This window comes from Biomphalaria glabrata, chromosome 13 (assembly GCF_947242115.1).
Source record: "Biomphalaria glabrata chromosome 13, xgBioGlab47.1, whole genome shotgun sequence".
In the NCBI taxonomy this organism is placed as follows: Eukaryota; Metazoa; Mollusca; class Gastropoda; family Planorbidae; genus Biomphalaria; species Biomphalaria glabrata.
In genome coordinates, this window is record NC_074723.1 from 5,571,641 (window position 1) to 5,599,574 (window position 27,934).

Here is a 27,934-nt window from a genome sequence, read left to right on the forward strand (position 1 = left end):
CCATGTTCCTCAAGTCTTCCTTTATTGGAAGAGATAGCCACAGAGCGCACGGAAAGTCCTCGTATCAACAAGAACCCCCACCAGAGAAAGAAGCAGGGGACACTGGAGATCATTGAAGCGTTGTTCAATGTCGTAAAAATGTACAAAACTCTTTAAACCTCTCTCTCTCTCTCTCTCTCTCGTTTAATATCAGTAGTTCGGTGGCTTTCTTTACGCTGCGTCACTCATCCACCTCGCCCTCCTCGCCCTCTCGTTTATTGCTCCCACCTTCAATTTTTTTTTCCTTCTTCTTGTAAAGCTCGTGGTTCCCCCTCAAAGATCTTAGAGTCGTCACCCAAAGATCACACAACGTAAAAGAAATCATAATTTTTTTGTTTTTTGTTTTTGTTTTTTGTTTTTCTTTTAAGTTTCGGCTTCCATACAGTTCTTACCAACGTGAGACAAACGGATAGAGTAATCTAAAAGAGGGGGGGGGGGGTGACATATCCGATGTCAGTGCCGTGTTGATGACAGGCGCATATCATGCGTGGAGGGTCACGTGCAGGGCCAGGCTGCGCTTGGGCTCCGAGGAGATTCAGACCTTGGTCTGAGCAAGCAGCTTGTCAGTGAGTTTAGTGTGGGTGTGCGATTGTCAGTGCGGGTGGGGGGGGGGTGCGAGTGAAGCTGTGTGTTAATGTGAGGGTGTGTGAGGGTCAGTGTGGTTCTAGTGTGGGATTGTGATTATGAATGTGAGTAGGTTATTCGTGTGGTTGTGAGTGTGGGTAGGGATGGGAGTGTGGGAGCTTTTTTTTTAGTCTTTTACAGTTTATGTCCGAAGTCCGGTTGTTTTTTTCAGAAAGGCCTTAGAGTGGTGATTTGCTATTACTGCGTCCAACAACAAGTCCAAACAGCTGCTTATTAATCAACGTCGAATAATGGCGCGTGTATAGGACACTGAGGCTAATTTTCAACAGAGTCAAAAGGCCAAAATTCACCTCTTACTATGTTTACAAACAATTAACATTTCCGTTTCTAGAGCACCGTACTAATGAGTCCTATTGTGAGAGGAACCTACCTTTACTTCTTCCAATCAAAACACTTTAATCTACTAATATTAACTAACGATTTTTTTTTACTTTAATTTTTATTTCCGTAGAAGGAGCAACCTGCTGTAGACTTTCATCAAAGTAGCAGTCTTTGCTTCATTTTCTTAAACATTCCCATAATGCTTTCTATCCCTATCCTCTTCTATCCCGTAAGTTTGTGCGTGGTGTGGAGGGAGGGGGGTCTTAGAACTTCGATGATCTTTACCACTTTTTCCCCCATCAGTTTCTGAAGTCTCTATGAATGTTTACCTTGACCTTGCATTGTCATTCACATCGTCCCTTCACAATATTGTTAGTATTTTTAAAATAATATTGCCTGTAAAAAAAAAAATTCCCTTTAAGACAAATGGGCAGAGGATGTGAAGGTCAACGGTTAACGAGGGTGTCATGCTGCTAGCACAACGACCAACCATCTTCACTTTTCCCCACCAAGTACACATTAGAGCTTGGCGGGCTAGTGAGGCGCTATAAGGATCCCAAAATTAAAAATTCCACTCTTCACAAGGAATCGAACCCCGGACCATTTGGTTCGGAAGCCAATCGCTTTAACTCTCAGCATCTACCCTTTGTTACCTGTGTGACGGCCATAGAGATTGTAGGTTATGAACTTTGTTGTGCCAGTAATGACCTTCATCTCAAAATGCTGCCAATTATTCGATTCACTTGCTTGTGAGCCTAAAATCTTCTCATAGTTGGCAGCAGATAACATGAGTCTGAGCTGCTTTAACCTTAATTACTTTCTTGCTTTGTTGTTAAGTGACATCATTGAATAGACATATTGATATTCTAGTCAAATTCTAGCACAATTTTAGCACGTTTCTAGGATGTCTATTGTTTTCTCTACATTGCGTATAGAAAATTACGTTTATAATAAGTTTGGTTTCTTAGTTGGCGACTGGTGTGTCTAGTTATGCTAGCAAAAAAAAAAATGTGCTAAAGGGGCTAACTTCCTTGTAAGGAGATCCTGGAAATACCCAAAAGTTTGCAACTAAACGAAGAGGGTGGGGGGGGGGGGGCTAGCTGGGGAGCTAATCCTCTTTAGCCATTCCTCACCTTTTTTTTTTTCAAAAGGGCGCTCCGACGGTGTGGCATGCGATATATCTGGCGCTGTGCTTGGGTGATCTACCCTGGGCGCCAGTTTTCTCTCTCATTGATTTGGTCAGTTGTAAGGAGTGGGGGGGGGGGTCAGTACTAATATCTGAGGTACACTTCTGTGTACACGTGTCATCTTTAGCCTTCCTTGGGCAGACGTGGCGATCTAATACATGCAGTGTATGGGGCAATGGTGGTCATTGTTCTGGTGGACGCAGCGGCCTTATATTGTCATGTCATAAAAATGTACAGGTCTTACTAGCGATGACAAAAAAGATTTTCTTTATCGCCCCCCCCCCCCCCCAGCCTTTATGCTGCGGAACCTGTGGAACCCCCTAAAGCGGCCTTTGATTTCAATTTGGTCTAATCTATAATCTTGCTTTCCAAGAAGCTAACAAAAACCATTTTTACGACGTAACTTAGAAACGCCACATACCAACTAAAGAAGAGTACACATAGGTCATGAAGGTCCTAGAAGTGTCCACAGCTTCTTACAATTGCTAACACTCGGCAGAAACTGCATCTGGATTGGGTGGATGCTTTGCAGACCCGCTCTGAGAAGGACTTCAGTATTTGGTATTCTGTCTTGCCATTTGCCATTCAGTATTTTTCTTAGACATGTCATGTGGTTCTGTTTCTTTGCATGTTTTCTGTACACTGTCCACGTTTCCGAGGCATAGAGCGATGTAGGGAGGATGACAGCTTGATAGTTCCCTAGCTTTTGTGTATTTGTGATAATACCTCGTCTGTTCCAGACGTTTTTAGATAGTCTGCCATAGTATGCACTGGCCTTGGCGATACGCAATCACAGTGGTAAAGCGCCTGGCTTCCGAGCCGAGATTCCTGAGTTCGAATCTCATTAATAACTCCCGAGTCCACCTAAATCTGATGGGATACTTGACTTGGGGAAAGAACACAAGGTCTGAAAGTGGTACTTAACTTTTTACGAATGTATTAGAGTTGTGTACCTATATAAGTTACAACAATATTTAGACATTATCTTCAGAAGTCCCGTGTGTTTCCAATGGGTTATAAGGCTACAGTAAATACAGTCCACTCTCCACGGTCTCTTGCTAATCTTCTAATGGCTTCCCAGCTCTTTCCTGTCCTCTCGGCTTCAACTAGTACACCACACGCACGTTCTTTTTGGTCTTCTTCGTGTCTTGCCTAGAGAGCTCTGAAGTAGGCATCTTTCTTAGGATGTGACCCATTCCTCTCAACTTTTTAAAGTCTGCACATCTATATCTCTCCGTCCGCCCATATCTTTGTGTTGTTGTATTCAGTAATTTATCTTAATTCTTTCCAGACCAACAGATTCATTAACTACATTGTAACTCTGAGAAAGTGCCAGACTAACATTTGTCATAATAGCACATTCACACACATACATGTATGCTTAACATAAACACATACGTACATAGCCAGAGACACAATAATTACACACTCAGGCCCCCGACTCTTACAAACAATACACTTTTATTATTCAGTTTCCAGTGCTCTCCGTGGTATCAGCTAATTTGTCTCTCTGTAATTAACAGAATTAAAAGAGATTCGGGCGTTGGTGCCTCGAAATGTCAGACACTTTCATCATTGTCGTCTCCGACTGGCTCCTATTAGCATCGATGCTTCGCGGTAAGTTGTTTTTGGTGACTGCTTTGTTAATGGCTGGATGCTGATGACTGGACGCTAATGACTGAATTCTGATGACTGGACGCCTGGGACCGATAGCATCACATTATACCATTATAAGGTTCATTATTCCGCGCATTAATAGGGACAAGAAGAAAAAAGGACAATTATATAAACGTTTAAGCAGAGAGACAGATTTTTGTGTCCACAATTTGCAATATGAATTTCAGAACTGGTTTCTGGTAGATTCAAAGGTTGAAAATCAGCTGTTTTTCTTAAGCAGAAGATATCAATATGATCTGAAAAATGATAAGAGTAAAAACCCATTTATTTTTCCATATGGTGGGACAAAGTTCTATAAGACCTCTTTATATCAAAGCAGCTCTAGAGCTTAAAATGACTTGTATGAATCAGTCCAGAAAACCAAAAGCTTGGTACTTAAGGGAAAAAAAACCCAACTTATAAGATCTTGTATAAGCTCTTTGTGTGACCATAAGAAAATATACCGACATTGGACATTACCCAGAGGCCAGGAATGAGGTATTGGCTCCTCATCTGTTCCCTGTTCGAAGGTCCGCCATCAATAAGAACTAGAATTACTAGATGATCATTCAATCACATCGATTTTGTGTGAGACTCGACCTCTCAAGCCACACCGGTGTGGCCCCTTCTCATTGAGGACGGAGGCCGAGCACAAGAGAGAATCCTCAGTATTCCTACAATGTGCCACCACTAACATTGAGAGGACCGTCATTGTAGTGTACGATCAACGCGAGGAAGGGCGAGGTGGATTAGACGGGTTAGCGGAGCCATTCTTACATGCTCTTCACGTGCAATGCTTTGCCTGCTAGAAGGTGATGTGGAAGAACACTGGGGAACATTTTCCTTTCTCTTGTTAGCCTGTCTTACCTGACGGAGCTTTCTACGAGGACGCCGCTGGAAGGCAGGGAAAGGATACCGTCGAGCACAACCACTAGCCTTCAATCGATCGCGGATCAAGAGAGAGCATCTTACCACGTACCTTCAGTTTGTTTTTTCTTCTTGGAGTCACTTCCTAGAGCTCTATTTTCCCAGCTCCCTTTCTGTTGTGTTCTTGGTGATGTAATGTTGTAACGTATATTATGTTTTGGTATTGTAATGTTGTAGCTTATATGATGTTTTAGTTATGTAATGTTGTAACGTATAAGATGTTCTGGTAATGTAATGTTGTACTTATAAGATATTCTGGTAATGTGATGTTGTAACGTAAAAGATGTCATGGAAATGTGATGTAACGTATAAGATATTCTGGTAATGTAATGTTATAAAGTATACGATGTTCTGGTAATGTGATGTTGTAACGTATAAGATGTTCTAATAATGTAATGTTGTAGCATATAACATGTTTTGGTGATGTTATGTTGTAACGCATACGATGTTTTTCGTGATGTGCTGTTGTAACGTATACGATGTTTTGGTGATGCACATTTATTTTATACGATGGTTTGGTCATGTAATAATTGTTTCGGATATGATGATTTGGGGATATGGTTTAGAGATTTGTGACATAATTTTTGGCGGGCATTTTGAAGTAGCAGAACTCATTCGTTAGCTGCCATTCCAAATGTCTCTGCTTCGTTTCTCGAATCCATGAGAGATCACTGCCCCACTTTGAACAAGTTGGAATTTTTCGAACTAATGTGTTTCTTTTAATATTTTTTACTATTATTTAATATTATGCAGAGAATTGCTAACTATCTTTAAACAAACATATTTAAATCATATAAACGTTAACATTGATCTTTAGTTGTCGGCAGTTATGATCATATCCAGATTCTATTTAGTGAAATAATTCACTCCACTTCACACAATCTAATACTCATAATATAGTATGTATATAGACTAGTTCACAGCATATTGCTTCTAAATTCCGCTTGAAATCATTGCAGCCATAGTAATAAATTTCCTTTGGACCGTTTAGCCTTTTTACAATATTAAACAGACAAATTACAGTTGAACGCGTGTTGACGAAGCCATGAGTAGACTGTTGGTGGGGCAATGACTTTGCTTCTTCAGCGATCCATAGTCATAGGATCTGTTGGAAAGTGTCTGCAAGTGGAACTTTGGACAATCTAATTAACCAGGAGGGAGCGCGATGGCTAAGTGTTTAAGCGCTTGGCTTCTAAACCAAGGGTCCTGGGTTTGAATCTCGGTGAAGGCTTGGATTTTGAATTTCGGGATTTTTAGGGCGCCCCTGAATCCACCCAGCATCAATGTTACAGACTATGTCAGAAATTTATTGTGAATGTTTCAATATTTTAAAAAAATATTTTTAGTGGCAAGTAATAAAGACCAACGGAAATGATAAACATTTTTAAACATAACTTTCTATCAATATAAAAGCTCATTAAGAACATCCCAAAACATTCGAAATTTGGTATCTGTATATTCAATATGTAGGGCTACATTTTATGCAATTATAGTTATTATTATTTCAATTAATCTCATTATTACTGGTGTATAGCTCATCTTCCATGCTCCTCCTATAGCATTCCCCAGTAGGCTCGGGTTCAATCCTTTTTGTGGATATTTGAGGGGAGCTTTCCGTTCACTATTGAGGGGGTTCAACAAACACAACTCAGCTCAAGTCAAATTTCGATTTTTTAAATTCCATAGCCGAATTCGGGATTCTACCTTGATCCCATTCAGTTAAATTAGGAAGAGGTTCATGACACTCGGCCACATACCCTAGACTATCAATAACTAAGCAAGCAATTAAAAAAAAAATCAATACTTTATGTTTAAACAATACAGTAAACTAAACATTCTTTTTTTTTTTTCCCGTAATTTTGCAGCAATTCTAATTTTATATAGATCAGAACACGTGTGTCCTACCCTTGCACCGGGGTTTGCCGTATGCTAAGTGGATGTTACTGACGCTTAGTATAAAGAACAGTACAATATTATTGTCTAGAGTCCAATAGATTGAACATTAGGTTTCAGCGGTATTTAAAAAAAAAAAAAATTAAATAAGGAAGAGATTTTTCTGAAATTTTAATGTGTTGTCATGTTGCACGAGTTGAAGTGTCTGATTTCATCTCCGTACTAGAATGAAAAGTTTTCCCAGATAAATTAAATCATTTTTTTTTTACTATGACGAAAGTGTGAATTAATAAAAAGGAATTGAAAAAAAAAAAAGGAAGTAATTTAAAAAAAAAATAATTCCAAACTAGACCACAGAAGCCCAAACTAGACCACAGAAGCCCAAAGAAGCGCCAAGTTTTAATGCTGAAAATTCCTTTAAAATGATGCTTCTGCATTAGTCGATGTTATCTACATAAACAAATTGGCTAATTTTGTAATGCAAAGCTACATAAACAAATTGTCTAATTTTGCAATGCAAAGCTACATAAACAAATTGGCTAATTTTGTAATGCAAAGCTACATAAACAAATTGGCTAATTTTGTAATGCAAAGCTACATAAACAAATTGGCTAATTTTGTAATGCAAAGCTACATAAACAAATTGGCTAATTTTGTAAAGCAAAGCTACATAATCAAATTGGCTAATTTTGTAATGCAAAGCTACATAAACAAATTGTCTAATTTTGTAATGCAAAGCTACATAAACAAATTGGCTAATTTTGTAATGCAAAGCTACATAAACAAATTGGCTAATTTTGTAATGCAAAGCTACATAATCAAATTGGCTAATTTTGTAATGCAAAGCTACATAAACAAATTGGCTAATTTTGTAATGCAAAGCTACATAAACAAATTGGCTAATTTTGTAATGCAAAGCTACATAAACAAATTGTCTAATTTTGCAATGCAAAGCTACATAAACAAATTGGCTAATTTTGTAATGCAAAGCTACATAAACAAATTGGCTAATTTTGCAATGCAAAGCTACATAATCAAATTGGCTAATTTTGTAATGCAAAGCTACATAAACAAATTGGCTAATTTTGTAATGCAAAGCTACATAAACAAATTGTCTAATTTTGCAATGCAAAGCTACATAAACAAATTGGCTAATTTTGTAATGCAAAGCTACATAAACAAATTGGCTAATTTTGTAAAGCAAAGTAGGTACATATTTTATTTATTTATATTTTAAATCTTGAAATACCGCATTGATAAGTCTACACAAAATTCTTTTCAAATGAGTCATAGGATACCGTGTTGGTCACTTAACCTTTACCAGTGGATGTCCACTTTGACTACTTTGTCTGTTGATAGTCATCGGACTGCAAGACCGCCGTCCGTTCACTGTCCTAACCCAGCCGTTTTGTTTCGCCTGATGGCGGCGGCGCCCTACAGGCCTCGGCAATCATCTAATCCAATTTAAAAACGAGGCTGTCCCGTGTCCATTGGTAGACATCCTTAAGGTCATCCTGCACTGGGTTGATGATAGATAACAGATAAAAGAAGAACTGTTAAATGGACAAACATTAGAGAGCTAAAAGCCGGTGGTGCTGAAGTTTCTGAGACGAAACTTGTGGGAGCTGGGCGACAAACTTAATCTAACGGCCTTGAACTTCGCGAACCCTTTTAAAAACTGAGGTCACGTTGTAGGGGTGATATTATTTTTACTAGTGCAAATGTGGACTTCGAGATACATATTGGCGTACCCACGTGGTCGATGAGATAATAGAGTACATTCTTTATGAATGCCGAGCTCTGCATGAGGGACGATCGAGACAAGGAATTGAGAGAGAGAATACTGGTCCATGTGCGGCAAGAGGTCTGTCCATGTACGGGGATAAGGCGACCTTACAACTCACTGCCCGCTTCCTCTTCCGTGCTCTAAGGGAGTAATCTTAGCATGGTTTGTTACTAATGGGGCTTCTGAGTCGGTCGTGTGGTATGAGTTTCGGCTTATCGTCGAGATGATCCCCCCCCCCCCCGTTCGAATCTTACCCGCTTCCATTTCTGTCATCCTACAGGAGGCATGTGCAATGGCATGATTACTATGATAATCTTCTTTTATATAAAACAAACAAAAAAAAATTATACGCCTTACATCTACACTTCGTTTCTTCATTTATTATGAAGTAACATTGTCCTGAGGTTGTACAACAGTGGTTCTCAACCTTTTAAGCTCGGCGAGCCCTTTTTACAATCTCCCACTCTGCCGCTACCCACCTTCCTAGACACACACAGCATTAGAAGAATAGACAATAACAATCCTTATTTTTGATGGTCTTAGGCGACCCCTGGCAAATCGTCAATCGACCCCCCCCCCCAAGGGGGTCGCGATCCACAGGCTGAGAACCCCTGTTGTACAATAGTGTATTTTGTGCATCATTCTTCAGATGTTCTTATTTGGATACGTCGATCATTAGATTAAGTCAGCATAACGACCAACCGCTTCATTTTCCCCTTACTAATGTTGGGTGGAGTCAGGACGCCCTAAATATCCCAAAATTAAAAAATAACAATCTTCACTGACATTCGAACCCGGGACCACTCTGTTCGCAAGACAAACGCTTTGCCACTCAGCCACACGTGTTGTCGATTCTATGCTAACCCACTACATTCTATCATACAACTCATACAACTATCTAAGGGAAATAACATCGCACCTACAACTATATATCTAAATAATGTAGAAGTTATTTTCCTTATTCAATATGAAACAAAATAATTTATTTACAATAATTAATAGATTAATTGGTTAATTTTTTAACTGATTCGTGTTTTGTTAGGTACAGTAAACATTTCTTTAACGTTTCAACGTGATCCAAGAATGGGTGTGCTAGAATTAGGTGCTCAATTATCTAAGGGGATGAAACCCTACATATTTAGCCGTATCTTTGAATATTGGAGGATTAAATGCTTTTGTTGGCATCAAATAAAATAACTAAATTATCAGTGATTAATTGGCTAAATGGTTAATTATTTTCATTGATTCATATCTTGTCTATGCCGATGAATATTAAGAAATTAAGACCGAAAAATACGCAACGAATTAAAAACCTTTCTCCAAATCAACAAATAATATAGCTCCGGTAGCACTAATATGCTTCATGAATAATTATTAATCACCAGAATAGAAATAACGCTTCAACATTTCACCAAAAGGGAGAAACAATGGTTTTCTTACTGATTCGAACATTTAAAGTCTAACAAGTAGATCTAAGCATTCGTGAATAGACCTAGAGTTATAGTGGACACTTAGAGTTAGCCTTGTAGACCTAGAGTTATAGTGGACACTTGGAGTTAGCCTTGTAGACCTAGAGTTATAGTGGACACTTAGAGTTAGCCTTGTAGACCTAGAGTTATAGTGGACACTTAGAGTTAGCCTTGTAGACCTAGAGTTATAGTGGACACTTAGAGTTAGCCTTGTAGACATAGAATTATAGTGGACACTTAGAGTTAGCCTTGTAGACCTAGAGTTATAGTGGACACTTAGAGTTAGCCTTGTAGACCTAGAGTTATAGTGGACACTTAGAGTTAGCCTTGTAGACCTAGAGTTATAGTGGACACTTAGAGTTAGCCTTGTAGACCTAGAGTTATAGTGGACGCTTAGAGTTAGCCTTGTAGACATAGAGTTCTTTTATGTTTGAGATTTCGCAATTTTTTTTCTACATTTATTTTTTATTTGAGTCCTGTGCAATGTCCCACCGGAACCCCTAGGCGGCGGCCTAATTTGCTATGCCTGACGCCGGCCCTGCACACACACACTCGATCTTCTCAGAATTTGAAAGCCCTGAAACGTGGACATAACCAATTATGTTTTTATCCATGGGGTCTTTACTAAGACGGTGAATAGGTTATTATCGAGTTCACGCTGCCTCTCATGGTTCAAATACCACCAACGAAGATTCTTAGGTCAAGACCTACGGAAGGTCGGTTGGACTGTTACCACTTTCGTGCTGATAACAAGGGAATTAATTTTTTGAGAATTCGAAGTGTGACACGATAGCCTTTTCTTTGGGGGCAGTTCTAAGGTGGCGGGCGTTAAATTTTATGCTCGCATTTGATGATAATACGATGGAAGAAGACAGGGCGCCAGGCGCCATGAAAGAACTACAGAAGGGGAGACAGTTTGAGGGCGTTCTAAATTACTTCATTACCGTCCGTTAGTTCAGCCTTATTTATGAACGCTGGATAGGTGGAGAGAATTTCTTGTGGCTGCTAACATTGCGAATTTAGCCGAGGGAGGGCGCTATAGAAATGGTCCAGCACAGGTTAGACCCCATGTCGAGGCCCCTGATGTGTGCCTCATCTGTCGTGCCGATGGAAAGCAGGGGGAAGATTAAAGGGAACTCAATACCGTATTTTTTTTTCTTTACGTGTTGTTGTGTTACTGCAAGAGTTGCTTTCTCCTGATTGCCCCTCGCCGTGTTAAGGTGTAGTGTTCTCCCTAATATTAGCTGTAATTGAGCAGCGATACAGTGTTGACTCATGGCGCTCGGGGGGAGGGGGTATTTCGGCGTTTGGGGCGAGTATGGCGGCGTGGTGAATAGGGTCAAAAAGTAGTTTTTTTTGTACAGTCCCCTTTCCTGTCAAGAATAAAAGAGAAAGAGAAAAAAAAAGTGACTTAATGTTTTATATACTGGCAAAAGTTAAGGCCCTAAAGCTCCTGGCGACCCCCCTAGACTTGCAAAAAAAAATTGAAGTCGGCACGCAGGCAAGAAGTCGTATCCCTTTTGTCTTCCCTATCTGTTCACACGCAGAAGATCGGATGTCAGCCTACAAAAGCCCCTGCGCATGCGCTAGAATGAACAGACCAGTTACCATATGTTTGGTCACATGGAACGGAGGTGAGAATATGTTGTATCGGTGTGTGGTGTGGTTGGTGGCTCAACTGAATTTTTTTTTATATTTCTACAGTGAAGGTTGGATTTAGTTGCCAAGAGGCAAGAGTACCAGCCTGTCAACTAAGGGACACGAGCTGGCATCCCTGCGAAGGATGGCATTATGATCACCAGATTTAATTAGAACTGATTGTCTGCCCGTGTGATAGACTAGTTCACCGATAACCACAACAACAGCTGGACTAAATCAATTGCCCCCCTCCCCCTTTTTTCGCTTCCCAACTGTCTGTTTTACGTTGGAATCATTTCTTGAAATTTTCCTCTTAGACCCCCCCCCCCTTTTGGGCAAGGGGGGGGGTGTTAGGCTAATGAGAAAGCGCTTGGTTTCCGGACCGAGGGTTCTCGAGTTCGAGTCTCAATGAAGCCCCCCGTCCGCCATAGATTTCGATGTCTGAAATTAATAAATTTCACAAATCTAGAGTTAGTTAGGTCAATGGTATTCTAGTTTGTGAGGTGAATGTCATAATCCCATTGAATGTCATAATTCCATAGATTGTCATGATTATAAATAATGTACTTATTCAACAGAGTATGTAAATGATGCCACTGAATGTAAGGATTCAACAGAGTATGTAAATGATGCCACTGAATGTAATGATTCAACAGAGTATCGAAATGATTCCACTAAATGTAATGATTCAACAGAGTATGTAAATGATGCCACTGAATGTAATGATTCAACAGAGTATGTAAATGATTCCACTAAATATAATGATTCAACAGAGTATGTAAATGATTCCACTGAATGTAATGATTCAACAGAGTATGTAAATGATTCCACTGAATGTATTGATTCAACAGAGTATGTAAATGATTCCACTGAATGTAATGATTCAACAGAGTATATAAATGATTCCACTAAATGTAATGATTCAACAGAGTATATAAATGATTCCACTAAATGCAATGATTCAACAGAGTATATAAATGATTCCACTAAATGTAATGATTCAACAGAGTATATAAATGATTCCACTAAATGTAATGATTCAACAGAGTATGTAAATGATGCCACTGAATGTAATGATTCAACAGAGTATGTAAATGATTCCACTTAATATAATGATTCAACAGAGTATGTAAATGATTCCACTGAATGTAATGATTCAACAGAGTATGTAAATGATGCCACTGAATGTAATGATTCAACAGAGTATGTAAATGATTCCACTAAATATAATGATTCAACAGAGTATGTAAATGATTCCACTGAATGTAATGATTCAACAGAGTATGTAAATGATGCCACTGAATGTATTGATTCAACAGAGTATGTAAATGATTCCACTGAATGTAATGATTCAACAGAGTATATAAATGATTCCACTAAATGTAATGATTCAACAGAGTATATAAATGATTCCACTAAATGCAATGATTCAACAGAGTATATAAATGATTCCACTAAATGTAATGATTCAACAGAGTATATAAATGATTCCACTAAATGTAATGATTCAACAGAGTATGTAAATGATGCCACTGAATGTAATGATTCAACAGAGTATGTAAATGATTCCACTAAATATAATGATTCAACAGAGTATGTAAATGATTCCACTGAATGTAATGATTCAACAGAGTATGTAAATGATTCCACTGAATGTATTGATTCAACAGAGTATATAAATGATTCCACTAAATGTAATGATTCAACAGAGTATATAAATGATTCCACTAAATGTAATGATTCAACAGAGTATATAAATGATTCCACTAAATGTAATGATTCAACAGAGTATATAAATGATTCCACTAAATGTAATGATTCAACAGAGTATATAAATGATTCCACTAAATGTAATGATTCAACAGAGTATATAAATGATTCCACTAAATGTAATGATTCAACAGAGTATGTAAATGATTCCACTAAATGTAATGATTCAACAGAGTATATAAATGATTCCACTAAATGTAATGATTCAACAGAGTATATAAATGATTCCACTAAATGTAATGATTCAACAGAGTATATAAATGATTCCACTAAATGTAATGATTCAACAGAGTATGTAAATGATGCCACTAAATGTAATGATTCAACAGAGTATGTAAATGATGCCACTAAATGTAATGATTCAACAGAGTATGTAAATGATGCCACTAAATGTAATGATTCAACAGAGTATGTAAATGATGCCACTGAATTTAATAATTTCCATGAACGTAATAATCCCACTTTTTAAACATTGATGTAATGTCATTTTAATATATATATATATACAACAGGGTCGGCCTAACAATTGCGGGCCCTATGCGAATCGGATTGTGCAGGGCCCAGTCTGTTTAGGGAAAAGAATAATATTGTATTAGAAAATAAAATTCATCTTTGCATTTTATTCATATTTTTATGCTTATTAGAAAATAACGATCTGATTACACGTAGTACAGAATTCATTCATTACATGAGTTTACTTAGGCACCTCGTCGGATTGCTTGGTGTGTCGGATTATAAAGTGTCGAAGTATTAAGAGTCAACTGCATATTTTTAAAACAACAACCTATAAGCATATGTAATCCGGTATACCATATGTTTCTTAAAGATACTATTATTAATATATATTATCTAACTTGTTTGAGAAATTGGTTCGCATTGTTTAATTTCTGAAGCATTAGTATTCGATTTCGGAAGGCCAATATACATAGAGTTATAGTTATATGGCTTTAAAAATAGAATGAGGTTTCCAAAGTCGGGGGGGGGGGGGTAGAATTTTAGTATCTGACGTAGGCTACTTTTGTAGGTAACAAAAACATTATATTTCGCAGATATTAAAAAAAAAAAAGAATCTTTTGATGTCATCTTTTGGTGTTGTTTGATCGCTAGATCTGTGTTCCAAATGCCTTCTCCTTTGGGATGCGACATCTAAAGAAGATTTGCAAGCTACGAAGTGCAAAGAGGAGGGGGGGGATGCTAGGTGGTGGGGGTTGGCGCGACGGAACAGAGGAAACCACCCGACTATCTAGTCAGGGAGGGTGATCAAAGCGAGGCCCGTCAATCAGAGGATAATGGGTCTTCATAGAACTGGAATCTGATGAACTTAGATGTTATTATTCGTGTGTGGATATTTCTTTTTTTTTTTTTTTTTTTCGTATTGCATGGGAAAGGGGAGGGAGGGTTCTCAAATTGTTGGAAACAAAATCAAGATATTGTTAACAGGATAGTCGTCTTATAGAGACACGGAAGTGTAAGTTTATCTACATCTTCACTCAGTTAGAAATCTTAAGAAGAATGCGAGAGAACAAATGTTAAAAATATTGTCAATAGCTCTAAAACCAACAGGCATTCCAAATTCAATGTTTGTTTTTACAAAGCTTATATCCGCTCCATCTGTCTGTCTTTATGTCTGTCTGTCCGTCTGTCTATTAAACGCTTCTACACGTTATTTCTCTCACACACACAAATCTAGGATGAAATTGAAAGTTTTAACAATTATTTCTTGTACCTGACAAAACAAGAATAAAATAATAATAATAATTTAAAAAAATAACCAATCGGTTTAAAAAACTTTGGGTAATTAATTATTTTGTTTGTAATCGAACCATTAAAAGAAATCGTACTTGGCAGATGTAGCGGTATTCGTTTATACTTTGTGTAGAGAGTTAACTAACTCGTCGATCAAAACTTTGAAACTAACAATAAAACCTGATATCTTCATAAGCACTTCGCCGGCACAGTGGTTAGTGTATTGGCTTGACATCTTCTTTTTTTGAAGTAACATCTGTATTATATAAGACAAAAAGATAAGAAGATAAGAGGAAGCTTGAGCCCTCGAGTTTGAGTTCAAGTCTTACAACTTTTTTCTTGGTTAATGCTTTTAAAAAGCGATCACGGAGACATTTAATCTGAGACCCCTTCTTTATCTCCCCCTCCCTTTTCCTCAATAGGTCCAGACAAGTGATAGGATCAAAGCGCATTGAGAAAGATATAAGCATGAAATTGCGCTAAACAAAAACAATTGGTAAAAATATTTCTAATCGCACTGGGCCATTATTGTCAGTCTAGATCGATTACAAATTTAAAGAAATGACTGATCCAAACTAATTAATAGTTAATATAAGGTTGTTGTTTTTTTTTACATCTTCAACTGGGTAAAATAAACATATTGACAAATGGAACGACATAGAGCGTATTTAGATCATTATTGAGGCAAGGAAGATATCCACATACACACATACCTTGTCACAACATATTGGGGAATTTTAAGAATTAATATTACATATAGTTATCTGCTCTTTGCTTACTTTTCGATTAAACTCCACATTCTTTATGCAATAAAATACACTAATGTAGAAAAAGAATATAAAGCAACGCGGAGAAATGTGGGAGTGATACTACGCAACATTGGATAGCTGCCTGGTCGCGTGGTACGCGCTTTGGACTGTCGTTCGACCCGATGGTTGTGAGCCAGATAACCTGTCCGCTTCCTTCCCCTGCTGTCCTCTATGTGGTTTGAACTAGGATCCAACAATCTTTTGATTTCTGAAAAAAAAAGTCCGAAGTTGGAAAATAATTAGAAGAAATTGTGAGATTGTTAAACTGAAGTAAGCAATGTGAAGGACGATACATTGGAAGATCTCTGCTGCCAACTAAATATCTCAAAAGTCCATGTTGTTCTTATAGCAAATCTGTTTTTTTTTTTTTCTAAGTTTCCCTTTTTTTTTAAAAAAATAAAATTCTTCTTTACTTGCGCTTCTGTAATAGAAGTAAAGTTAATTACCCCTTTAAGACCTTGCAAATTATTGGCAGATGACGGTAAGGTCATCTGTTTCTGTGGCTCGCGGTTAACAAGGGTGTCATACGGCTAGCGCAATGACCAGCCGCCTTTGCTTTTCCCCAACTGATGTCAGGTACCCAAAAGAGTTAGGTGGACTCGGGGGCATCTAAGAAATTTTGAAACTCAAAATCATAGTCTTCAAACCCGAGACATGTAAGCACTCTGAGAACCATTGTTTGCTAGAGATTTCCTAAGACAGCGTTCCTCTTAAGACTTACGCGGTGTAGTAGATTTAAAGAAGCCATAAAACAAAGTCATATATCCTATCTGTACATCAGACATCAAGTAATGCACGAACTAGAAAGAGAAGATAGCTTAACCATTTTCAAATTTCAATCAAGCTTCAATTCTAAACCCCCGCGCCCACCTCTGTGTTAGTAGAAGAGGTGTTCCGAGCGCCTGCCCATGCCCCCAATACGCCCCTCATCCCGTACCCCCCCCCCCACACACACACACAATTCGTAGTTTTAAGTAAGTAAGGCAATTGTACCAACCCATTAGAGGGATTACTGCCTATTAAAGGGAGCCACCAAATACCGCGGCGATTAATCAGTGTATGAGGGGCGCCGGAGGGCGAAGTGCATAAAACTGTGTTCAGTGAACTAAAGAGATAGGGGCGCTAGGTTTGAATGTCTCTCGTTCCATCATCTTCTCTCTCCGCCCCACACCCCCGGACGTCTCAGTTCAAACCTCCTTTGCTTCAAGCTTGGCGACACACACCCTGGTTTGGAAAATAAAATAGTGTGACATTTTCGGAAGTTAAAAATAATTGTTTCGTTTTTTTTCCCCTTTGATCCTTTTGTCATTAACTTCCAACTTTTTAATTTTAAATAATAGACAAGAGTAAGCCTCCTTTTGAAATGCAGGAGACACGAGTTAACCTCCCTTTGAAATGCAGTCATTAGTTGTATTTACTTGAGGAAGTTGTGAATCTTTTTTTTTTTTTTTTTTGGGAAGACTCAGGAGCTCAAATTTTGATGACGACATTTGTCTAAAAAAAAATAGAAGCGACGATGTGTTACTGTGTAATACATGCATATAATTTAATACTGCTTGAACTGGGCTCAGTTATTAAGCTACGTAACTCTGAATAAAAAGGATAACTCCAGTCGTCGCATTAGTCTTGTCAATGTATCAAAGGAATCTCTAAGTCACTTGCCTATGTCTGATGCTGGTTTCATCTATCTGGGAAACACACACCTCTCAGGATCTCACAGGCACACAGGTCAGTGATAACACTGAAAGAGTCGTTGAAAAAAAAGGTGATGTGTGTGTGTGTGTGTGTGTGTGTTCGCGAGAAGAAGCTGTGAGTGTTTCTACACGAGGTAGGACAGGATTCTGTTTGAATGTTAAGATTATTTCATTTAATCATTTAATCCTGTATATCATTGTCTTTACAGAATCTTTCTTTTATATATGAATCCATCATGTCTCTCTTCGTAAAGATCAATCTTTGTAATGGATGGATCTGTGTCTCTTGTAATGGATTGATCTGTGTCTCTTTGTAATTGACGAATCTGTGTCTCTTAGTAATGGATGAATTGGATGGCTGCCTGGTCGTGCGGTTTGCGCGCTGGACTGTCGTTCGGATTTATCGACGGTCGAGGGTTCAAACCCTGCCCGCTCCCATCCCCCGTCGTCATGCGGGAGGTTTGGACTAGGAAGTAAACTATCTTCAACTCTGAAGGAACATCCGAAACATGTAAAACATTTTACAAACAAACAATCGGAGTCTCTGCATAATGGATGAATCTGTGTCTCTTTGTAATGGACGAATCTGTGTCTCTTAGTAATGGATGAATCGGAGTCTCTGCATAATGGATGAATCTGTGTCTCTTAGTAATGGATGAATCGGAGTCTCTGCATAATGGATGAATCTGTGTCTCTTAGTAATGGATGAATCGGAGTCTCTGCATAATGGACGAATCTGTGTCTCTTAGTAATGGATGAATCGGAGTCTCTGCATAATGGATGAATCTGTGTCTCTTAGTAATGGATGAATCGGAGTCTCTGCATAATGGATGAATCTGTTATTTCGTAATGGGTGAATCTGTGTCTGTACCAACGATGATTCTCGTGTCTCTTCATCATGCATGAATCTGTGTCTTCAAAAAGGATGAAGATCTCTCTCTACACTATGGGCGACTTTCGCATCTCATTATTATGGATGCATCGTGTCTCTACTGGATGTGATAACCAAATGTACGTCGGTTATAAATGAATTTCTCTCTCCATTCCTCTTTCTCTCTCTCTCTCTCTCTCTCTCTCTCTGCCTTCCCTATTGATTGCCTGACCTTAAAAACCTGGGATAGCCCAACGACAATATACGTATATGCTGGATCTAAACTGTGGTCACTTAGAACTGTTTTCAAAACGAAATCTTGCATCAAATGGTCAACAGTTTAGTTTCCACGTTGTCTTTCCAATACCCCCCCCCCCCCCAAGTTTGCAAGGAGATCTTTCTCCCCCTCCCCCCCCCCCTCTGCCTATGGCAAAGACTGCAAAAGAGACGACAGCCGAGCTTCAAAAGGAAAACTAAAAAAAACTTGGAGAGACGAGTTGAACCTACGAAGAACGTTTGGGACACAAGGCCTTCATCAACGAAGAAATCTAAAAGACAAACAAATTAATATATGAAATATTATTTCCGTTAACGCGTCTGTCCGAAGTGGTTGATAAGCTGTTGTAAAAATGGAGCTAGTTTTTGTTACGTTTGTCTCTAGACGCGAAGACCTCGTCATACAAACTTCATGTGATTTTCTTGTTTCAATATATCTGTTCACCACTGTAATGCAACTTTTTTTTTTTTCAGACTAAAAGAAGAACAATTTCTTACAAAATAAGTACTAAGTCACTCCATCTTTCTGTGTGGATTCTTTTCTTCCACTTTCCTGTATCAGATTCACTTGAAATTTTCCACAATTACTCATTTTCGATGACAACACATGAATCATTCAGAAAATTAACCAATTATTTAATTAATTAGAAGTAACTAATTTTTTACACAGAAAATGGGAAATAAATATAGCAGTGACTATGCAGTTATAGAAGGTCAATTTTTTTCATACCAGAAGAACAATTTTAAGTTCAGCCTAAATTACAGGTCACCCTTCCTTATCAACTCACATATCGACTTTTCCTATGAAAACCTGGCACAATGCGGGAGGTCTATAAAAGTCATTTACACAATCTTAAAAAAGGTGTAAAACTTGTTAAATATGAATAAGTCTTAAGATCAACTCTTGTTGCCTGCCTTTACAAACGTCCAATGCTAAATACCCACATTTTTTATGTTATTCTTAATTTATTGTCTTTAAAACTAAAAGAAGGGGAAAAAAACAACAACAACCTGCTTCAGGGCTAGAATTGCCAGGTTGTCCAGATTTCACTTGTCACTCTCCAGAGTGCTAGCATCGTGATATCAATTTATTGCGTGTTATCGCCAAACAAGCCGTAATTAAATGTTATCTTCCCAGGTCTCTTTGATTGAAAACATTCATTTGGGATTGTGGAGTGGGTGAGTGTGCGCGTGTCCGTGTGTGAAAGTGGAAGGGGGACGACTTCTGCTCGTGAATTCGTTACTGATGGCGCAACGCGAAACAAATGGCCGAGTTGGACGATAAATTTGTCATGTCCGAGACCCGCGCTCTCTGCTCCCCCCCCTCCCACCCCCTCTTTTAGTGATGACGTAGTTGGTCACCTGGACACGTCCAGGATTTTTTTTTTTTTTTTTGTCTTTAAAGTGTTGTTTTTCTCACCTGAGAATTTCCTAGATTTAAGCACCCAAGGTGTTTCCAAAAGGGGTCCAAAAGTGATGTTATTTGCCCCGGTGTTGTAAATCGTATGATTGTGTTTGGTGCCATAAGTGCTGGGAAAACAAGGTTAAGCGTGAGAAACTGAAGCGATATAAGGGTCACGTCGTGTGCGTTTGTGTGAGCGGGTTTCTGGTTGACCTTCCAAGAGAGGCCCCCTGATAACTAGAGGCTGAAGTTTAGAGCTCGGCTAAATCAAACTCAAAGGTTTGGGAATCGAGTCATGTTATGTTCAATGGAGCAGTTGAAGGCTTTAATGATTGAACTATTTTACAAAACCAACAAAATATAACAATGTAAATCATAAATGAAATGTGTAAATTTTAAGCTCTTCATTTTTTTTTGAGTGTCGGCAGATTGTTGAGTCGTTGATTATGTATTTAAAGTTAATGTACATTTAATTCTTTTCAGTGACGCTACCGAGAGCCCTGGACTGCTCCGCACATCTTTTCATTCAGATCTCTGCACTACGCAAGACAGCAGGGTTTCTGTCCAGGGCTTTTGCAAGAGAGGATTTGAGCCTCTCAAGCCCTTACTCAAATGGAGTTTGATGATGATGATGATGATGATGATTCAGATCTCTTGCGCATTACACCTCCGCACCCAAACGTTTGAGTTGTAGGTCTGCCTCTACATCGTCCAGCCATCTTACTGAGGATCTTTTGGTTGCTTGTCTTTGTACCAAGAGTACATTAAAACTCACTCTGTCAGTCTGGTACAAATATTACTCAAGTTATTTCTATCACTTCCGAATTTCCAATCAAGTTGAAGCTTTGCACAATTATTCATTGTCGAAGACAATACACGAATCAATCGAAAAATTAACCAATTAAATAATTATTTAGTTTAATTAATTAAGTAACTAGTTTTTTTTAATATAGGAAAAGGAAGATAAATCATGCAGTATTGATTTATTTGACAGTTATTGTGCTTTGTTTCTTAAAATGCACTTTTAAAATATTTTGCTTGCTTTTCATTGGACACGCTGTTTTCTCCAGTCCATTCCCTGACACTATGTTAACTGACCTGTAACTATTTTTAATATCTTCTCGTAATTGGTAAATCTCCTGGATAGTGTTTATCCTTCATTCAGTTTTATCTTATTTAGCTTTAGCCCCATATAAATGTAATAATTCTACTTTCCAGATATTTAGCAGATTGTATTTCCTGGTGTGGTGGCTGGGGGGGGGGGGGGTTAAAGCGCTTCGCTTCTGAACCGTGGGGTCCCTGGTTTAAATCTTGGTGATTTTTATTTTATTTCGGGCACTTTAGGGCGCCCAAGAGTCAACGCAGCTCTAATTGGTACTTCACTCTAGTTGGGGAAACGTAAAGGCGGTTTGTCGTTGTTCTGGCCACATGACACCCTTGTTAACCGTGGGCCAACAGAAACATTATCTGTCCACTAAGATTGGATTAAAATATTGTCATAATGTAAATGCTACATCTATTTTCTGTTCCCACTTAGATTTGGTTAAAATGCCGAGAGTATCCGGTGGTTTAATACGGTTTATATATATACAAAAGTGGGGCGCGGTGGTCGAGTGGTTAAGCGCTTGGCTTCCGAACCTCAGGTCCTGGGTTCGAATCCCGGTGAAGACTGGGATTTTGAATTTCGGGATTTTAAGGGCGCCCCTGAGTCCACCCAACTCTAATGGGTACCTGACTTTAGTTGGGGAAAGGAAAGGCGGTTGGTCGTTGTGCTGGCTACATGACACCCTGCTCGTTAACCGTTGGCCTAAGAAACAGATCACCTAAACATCCTCTGCCCCATAGATCGCAAGGTCTGAAAGGGGAACTTTAATTTACTTTTTTTATTTACAAAAACTAACTAAATAATCTGTTGTCCTAGAACTAAGTCCATTGTCCTCCAGGACTACGACTATATATAAGTGAAGCTAGGTGCTGAAACAAATGATGATACATACATATATTAAACATAAATGAATAGCAGCACCAGGGACCAAGTTTCTAAAAGAGAAAGTAGTGAATTAAATGCGATGAAAATAAGGGACTGCGCCGACCAAGGCTAGAACCAGTGACCCTGGACTACGACTAGTTCAGTAAAAGTACTTAAGAGTTAACATTTTACTATTGAGTGACCTGGGTTTAAGATGACCTGTGTCCTTTCTGTGAGTGATTTCTCTCTGGTGGGTGCGCGTGTGTGTGTGTGTGTGTGTGTGTGTGTATGAGGCAGGGCGTCATCACTCGTGTCACGGCCGATGCATTAATTGCCCCCTAATTTCCACCAATTAGCTGACTCCGACAGGGGGCGCACTGGAGGCTGGCGCGCGCCTCGGCCTGAAAATGAGGTAGAATGAAGAAAAGGTTGTGGGGATGATGATAGTGTGATACTAGCGAGATACTGTTGGAGGTATTAGATGGGTGCCGAGGGGGGGGGCGGGGCAGGACCAGGAGTTGGCTTTTAGACAGAGAGACATTTACCTCGTTACATTCGCTTCATATAATGAACAATCTTATTGTATTGTTACGTATTTCTGATTTTCTGGCTAAATGTACTAGGCACACAAATAAAAGAAACACTGCAAAGAACTTGACGACTCAACTTTCAGCTTTAAATAACTTTATTGAATTATAACTATAACAATTCGTCACTGTAACATGTAGCGTATACGTCTTACATCGACTGTATCGACTGTAACGGCTCAAGTCCACTCTCTTCTACTGTCTCGCACAGTAGAGAACAGTGTCGACGACTGTACTGACTCTTTTCACATGAACATCTCTGGTTTATAAAGAGTCCCTAATCGCTTGTCTATTGTTGCAAAAACACTGCTAGTACCCTCTGGAACAACATGGGAGGAAACATCACATCCTGTTGTTGTTTATACATGTCGATTCCAGAGTATGCCTGCTGCAGTGTCATCTCGCCGAGGTCACACGTAGTGACCTCTAACTGTCACTGTTCATTTGTCACAATGCCCCCCTTCGTAAATCTGTTCGTCCTCTGGAACAACACATGAGGCACGTCCCATCCTGTCTTTGTTTACATGCATAGATTCCAGATAACACTCGGTGCTGTGTCATCTCGCCGGGGTCACACATAGTGACCTCTACCTGTCACTGTTCATTCGTAACACTGCCCCCTTCTTAGATCTGTTCGTCCCGAACAGATTCTATTTCACCACGGTACTGATGGAGTCGGTCAACGTGGACAACCTTCAGCTTGGACCGTGGACTTTTCTGTATCCGGTAGACCACGTCGTTTATTCTTTTTACGACACGGTATGGACCTTCCCAGTCTCTTTGGAGTTTCGGGGATCTGCCTTTTCGTCTCTGTGGGTTATAGAGCCACACGAGATCATTCTCATGGAACCCCGACGTATTGGCCCGTTTGTCATACCTCGTTTTCATCAGGTCACTGTTGGTCTTGATGTTTCTGCGGGCCAATACATGAGCATTCTCCAATCGTCTTCGGAGATTGGTGACATATTCAGTTGAAGACACTGGCGTATCTCTCGGAATCCCAAATAACAGGTCACATGGTAGACGAAGCTCACGACCAAATAACATCTTCGCTGGGGTATATCCTGTGGTGCTATGAACGGATCCTCTGTATGACATGAGGAACATGGGGATATGGCTGTCCCAGTCGTCTTGTCGGTCATCAGTAACCTTAGACAGATGTTGTTCTAGGGTTCTGTTGAATCGCTCCACCATCCCATCAGATTGCGGATGGAGAGCTGTCGTGTGAGTCTTTTCGATGCCAAGTGTCTTGCACATCTCCTGGAAAACTTTGGACTCGAAGTTCCTGCCCTGGTCAGAGTGCAACTCATTAGGTACACCAAAGCGACTGATCCAGTTATCCACGAGTGTTTCGGCCACTGTGATAGCTTCTTGATTTGGTATGGCATAAGCTTCTGGCCATTTGCTGAAATAGTCCATGACTACCAAAATGTATTTGTTTCCTTTCTTGGTTTCAGGAAATGGGCCTGCTACATCTATTGCGATCCTCTCGAATGGAACACCAACATTATACTGTTGCAAAAGACCCCTAGTTTTGCGTCGAGGGCCTTTTGCTGCCGCACATATGTCGCACCTTCGACACCATTCCTCTACATCCTCTCTATATCTGAACCAGTAGAACCGCTGACGAACCTTTTCCAGAGTCTTATTGACACCAAGATGAGATCCGCTAGCGCCATTATGCATCTCTTTCAGTACTTCAGCAACTCTCACCTTCGGTAACATCAGCTGAAGGCGATTGGATGTTCCATCAGCAGATTCCCAAACTCTTTTGATGACACCATTGACTAACGTCAGCGAGTCCCACTGAGCCCAGTACGCCTTGGTGGCTACCCCCTTCTCAGAGATGTCTTTCCAATCTGGCCGTTGTCCATCTTCTTTCCATAGAAGAATGGGAGCCAGATCTTCATCTTGCATTTGGTCCTCTCGAATCCTTTTATCACACCAGGGTCCGGAAACATCTACTCCGAGCCGAAGACAATTGACAGCTACCTCCTTTTCTTCAGCCCTCTTGCAGTGCTTACATTCTGCTTTGCAGGGTCGTCGAGACAGTGCATCAGCATTTTGGTGAATTTGCCCTTTTCGGTGCTTAGTTTCAAATTCATAGGTTTGAAGACGTTCGATCCACCTTGCCACCTGACCTTCAGGGCTCTTAAACGAAAGCAACCATTGCAGAGCTGCGTGATCTGACCTTAAGATAAATTTCTGCCCGTATAGGTACTTGTGGAAATGTTTTATTGCATCCACAGCAGCCAGCAATTCACGTCTCGTCACACAGTAGTTCCTTTCAGCTCTCGATAGGCTTCGACTGAAGTATGCGATGACTCGTTCAGTTTCATCCACCTTTTGGGACAAGACTGCGCCTATTCCAGTGTTGCTTGCATCTGTGTCGAGTATGAATGTCTTCCCTGGAATGGGGTAGGCCAATACTGGTGATGAGGATAGTGTGTTTTTCAGCCTCTCGAAAGCTTCTTGACATTCAGATGTCCAAATAAATGGCCTCTTTTGCTCTGTCAGTTGATGAAGGACCTTACAGATGTTTGAGAAATTTGGCACGAAACGTCGGTAGTATGTACAGAGTCCCAAGAAACTTCTCAGCTCATGGATATTACTTGGCGTAGGCCATCGTTTCACTGCCTCAACTTTGTCAGGGTCAGTGCTGACTCCGTCATTTGACACAATGTGACCAAGGTACTTAACGTTTTTCCTGAATAAGGAACACTTCTTTGGGCTGAGTCTCATTCCCGCACTTCTTATCCGTTGAAATACTTCCTTCAGATTTGCAAGGTGCTCTTCAAAAGTTTTGCCAATGACAATAATGTCATCAAGGTAAACAAGGCATGTAGTCCAATGAAGTCCTCGTAAAACCCTCTCCATCAATCGTTCAAAGGTGGCTGGTGCGTTGCAGAGACCGAATGGCATCACAGTAAATTGCCAGAGGCCATTGCCAGCAGAGAAGGCGGTTTTCTCTCTATCATTGGGATGCATTTCAACTTGCCAATACCCACTCTTTAGGTCGAGAGTAGAAAATACCTGGGACCCTGCAAGCGTGTCCAAAGTATCGTCGATTCTAGGAAGTGGATAACTATCTTTATGTGTGACTTCATTCAGAGCTCTGTAATCTACACAAAATCGCATAGATCCATCCTTCTTCTTTACTAAGACAATTGGCGAACACCAAGGACTATTTGAGGGCTCAATGATTCCTTGCTGCGTCATGCCCTCTATCATGTCCATAGCTTCTTGTTGCTTTGCTAGCGGCAAGCGACGTGGTGGCTGTCGAATCGGTCTGGTGTTTCCAGTGTCTATTCGATGTTGTACCATGTTTGTCCGTCCGCAGTCTGTTTCATCAGATGGCAGAATATCTTCAAACTCAATGATCAACTGTTCCGCTTTGCTGAACTGCTCATCTGATAAATTCACTTTCATTTCTGTCAGGAGCTTGGTAATTTGTGGATTGAAAGGTTTGGTGGAATTAACGATCGTGATATCATTATTACAGTTTCTTATCAGGTCAAGAGTATTACATATTGCGATGGGGCTGTCTTTCTCTAGATGTCTCTCCTGTAGGCCGAGGTTCATGATTCTGACGGGCACCTTTTGATCTTTTCCGACAAGGACCAATGTTTTTCCTACTGCCATTCCGCTGTTGTCATTTTCAATGCCTTCCACTATCGCCGTCATCGTTGCAGTTTGACCATGCTCTAACTTTCCCCAGATAATTGCTTCAGACTGAGCTGGCAAACTTGTATCTTCTGTTAAAAGGATTCTTCTTATTTGACCATTCTCTTCATCTTCATCCCCGAGCAAGGGAATCTCAACATCACCACATTTCAAAGTACCACCTCCGATGTTCAGAGAGAATTCACATTTCTGCATAAAATCGAGCCCAATAATACAGTCATCCGTAATGTTAGCGATCAGAAATTCATGTATAAATGACTGATGCCCGAGCTCAAAGTTTATATTTGTCAGTCCATGTATAGGCATCATCTCTCCACTGGCCGTCTTCAAGGAGTAAGAGTTCACTCTCTTGATTTCGTTCTTTTTGACAATGTCTGGACGAATGACTGAACGTGAGGCACCAGTATCTAGAAGAAAACGGTAATTTCGAGATCCAATTCTACCATTGATGTACAGACTTTTATTCTTCCCTAACACAGCGACTGGAATTATAGTTGCAGGGGCTGTCATGTTCTTGATCGCCGATTTTTGCCCCATAAAACCGGCGAAAGTTAGTTTCCCTGGTAGACATGAGCACCTGACCTTGCATCTGTCTCCGGTCTGTGCTGATACTCTGTTTGTCGGGGAAATCTTCTCGTGCAGTTCCTTTGTAGATGGCCAGGTTCTCCACAATTCCAACAACGTACACTGGTTCTATTCTGTCCTTCTTGCTTCTTATTTGGTCTGCGTTCTTCTAGCACTTCAGTCACCCTTCTGAGAAGTTGTGTAAGATCTTCTTCTTGGACTTCCAGCATACGCCCATGATGGATATTCTTAGAGGCGTCTTTGGCGGCTTCATAGGAGAGGGCGTAGACCAGAGCTTCGCTGGATTTGCGCTTACCACTGATTCTTATTGCCTTCTTCAGTTCTGGATCTCGAATAGCATCAATGAATGCATCAGTGATAATGACGTCCAGAAAGTCTTGTGCTGCTGTTGGATATGCCAAATGAGCAAGACGTTTTATGTCCGCCTCTAGCTCTTGCAAGGTTTCACCGGAGCGTTGTTGTCGGGTTTTCAACTGAACTCTATAAACTTCTTGTAAATGTTCGTCTCCGTAACGGAGCTCCATAGCCTTAACAATGGCAGCGTAATCTTGTTGATTTGTTATTGACTGAAGCAGTTCTGCTGCCTTCCCTCTTAAAGCTAACACCAGAGCAGTCGCTTTCTCTTCTTCAGTGTTCCAGTTATTAACCTTGGCCGCTGCCTCAAACTGTCTTTTGTAAACAGTCCATGAGATGGATCCATCAAACACAGGCGGCTTTATCTTCCCAGAGATTTCGGGCACTAATGTTTTTGTTCTAGTACCCCGTTCCTTACTCAGTTGTTCTTGGACATGAGTCCTTATCTCTTCCATTTCTTTTTCCACAGTGTTGACTCTCTGGTCAATCTTCTCGTTCATAGAGCTCATCAGTTCATTTACGTTTTCATTCATGGCGTTTATTTTCTTGAGGCTCTCCTTCATTAAGTCCATCTGGCCCTGCATGTTACTCAGGACCTCTGTCATATCTGGGTTTAATTCAAATAT

General features: G+C 39.9%; 1 protein-coding gene across 1 annotated transcript; it reads left to right on the plus strand.

The window, feature by feature from the left end:
* Positions 1–12,673: 12,673 nt before the first annotated feature.
* Positions 12,674–13,800, plus strand: LOC129922396 (protein PF3D7_1417600-like). The gene is made up of 2 exons (XM_056008311.1): positions 12,674–12,686; positions 12,803–13,800. The coding sequence occupies exons 1-2, from the start codon at positions 12,674–12,676 to the stop codon at positions 13,798–13,800; spliced, it is 1,011 nt and encodes a 336-aa protein (XP_055864286.1).
* The last annotated feature ends 14,134 nt before the right edge of the window (positions 13,801–27,934 follow it).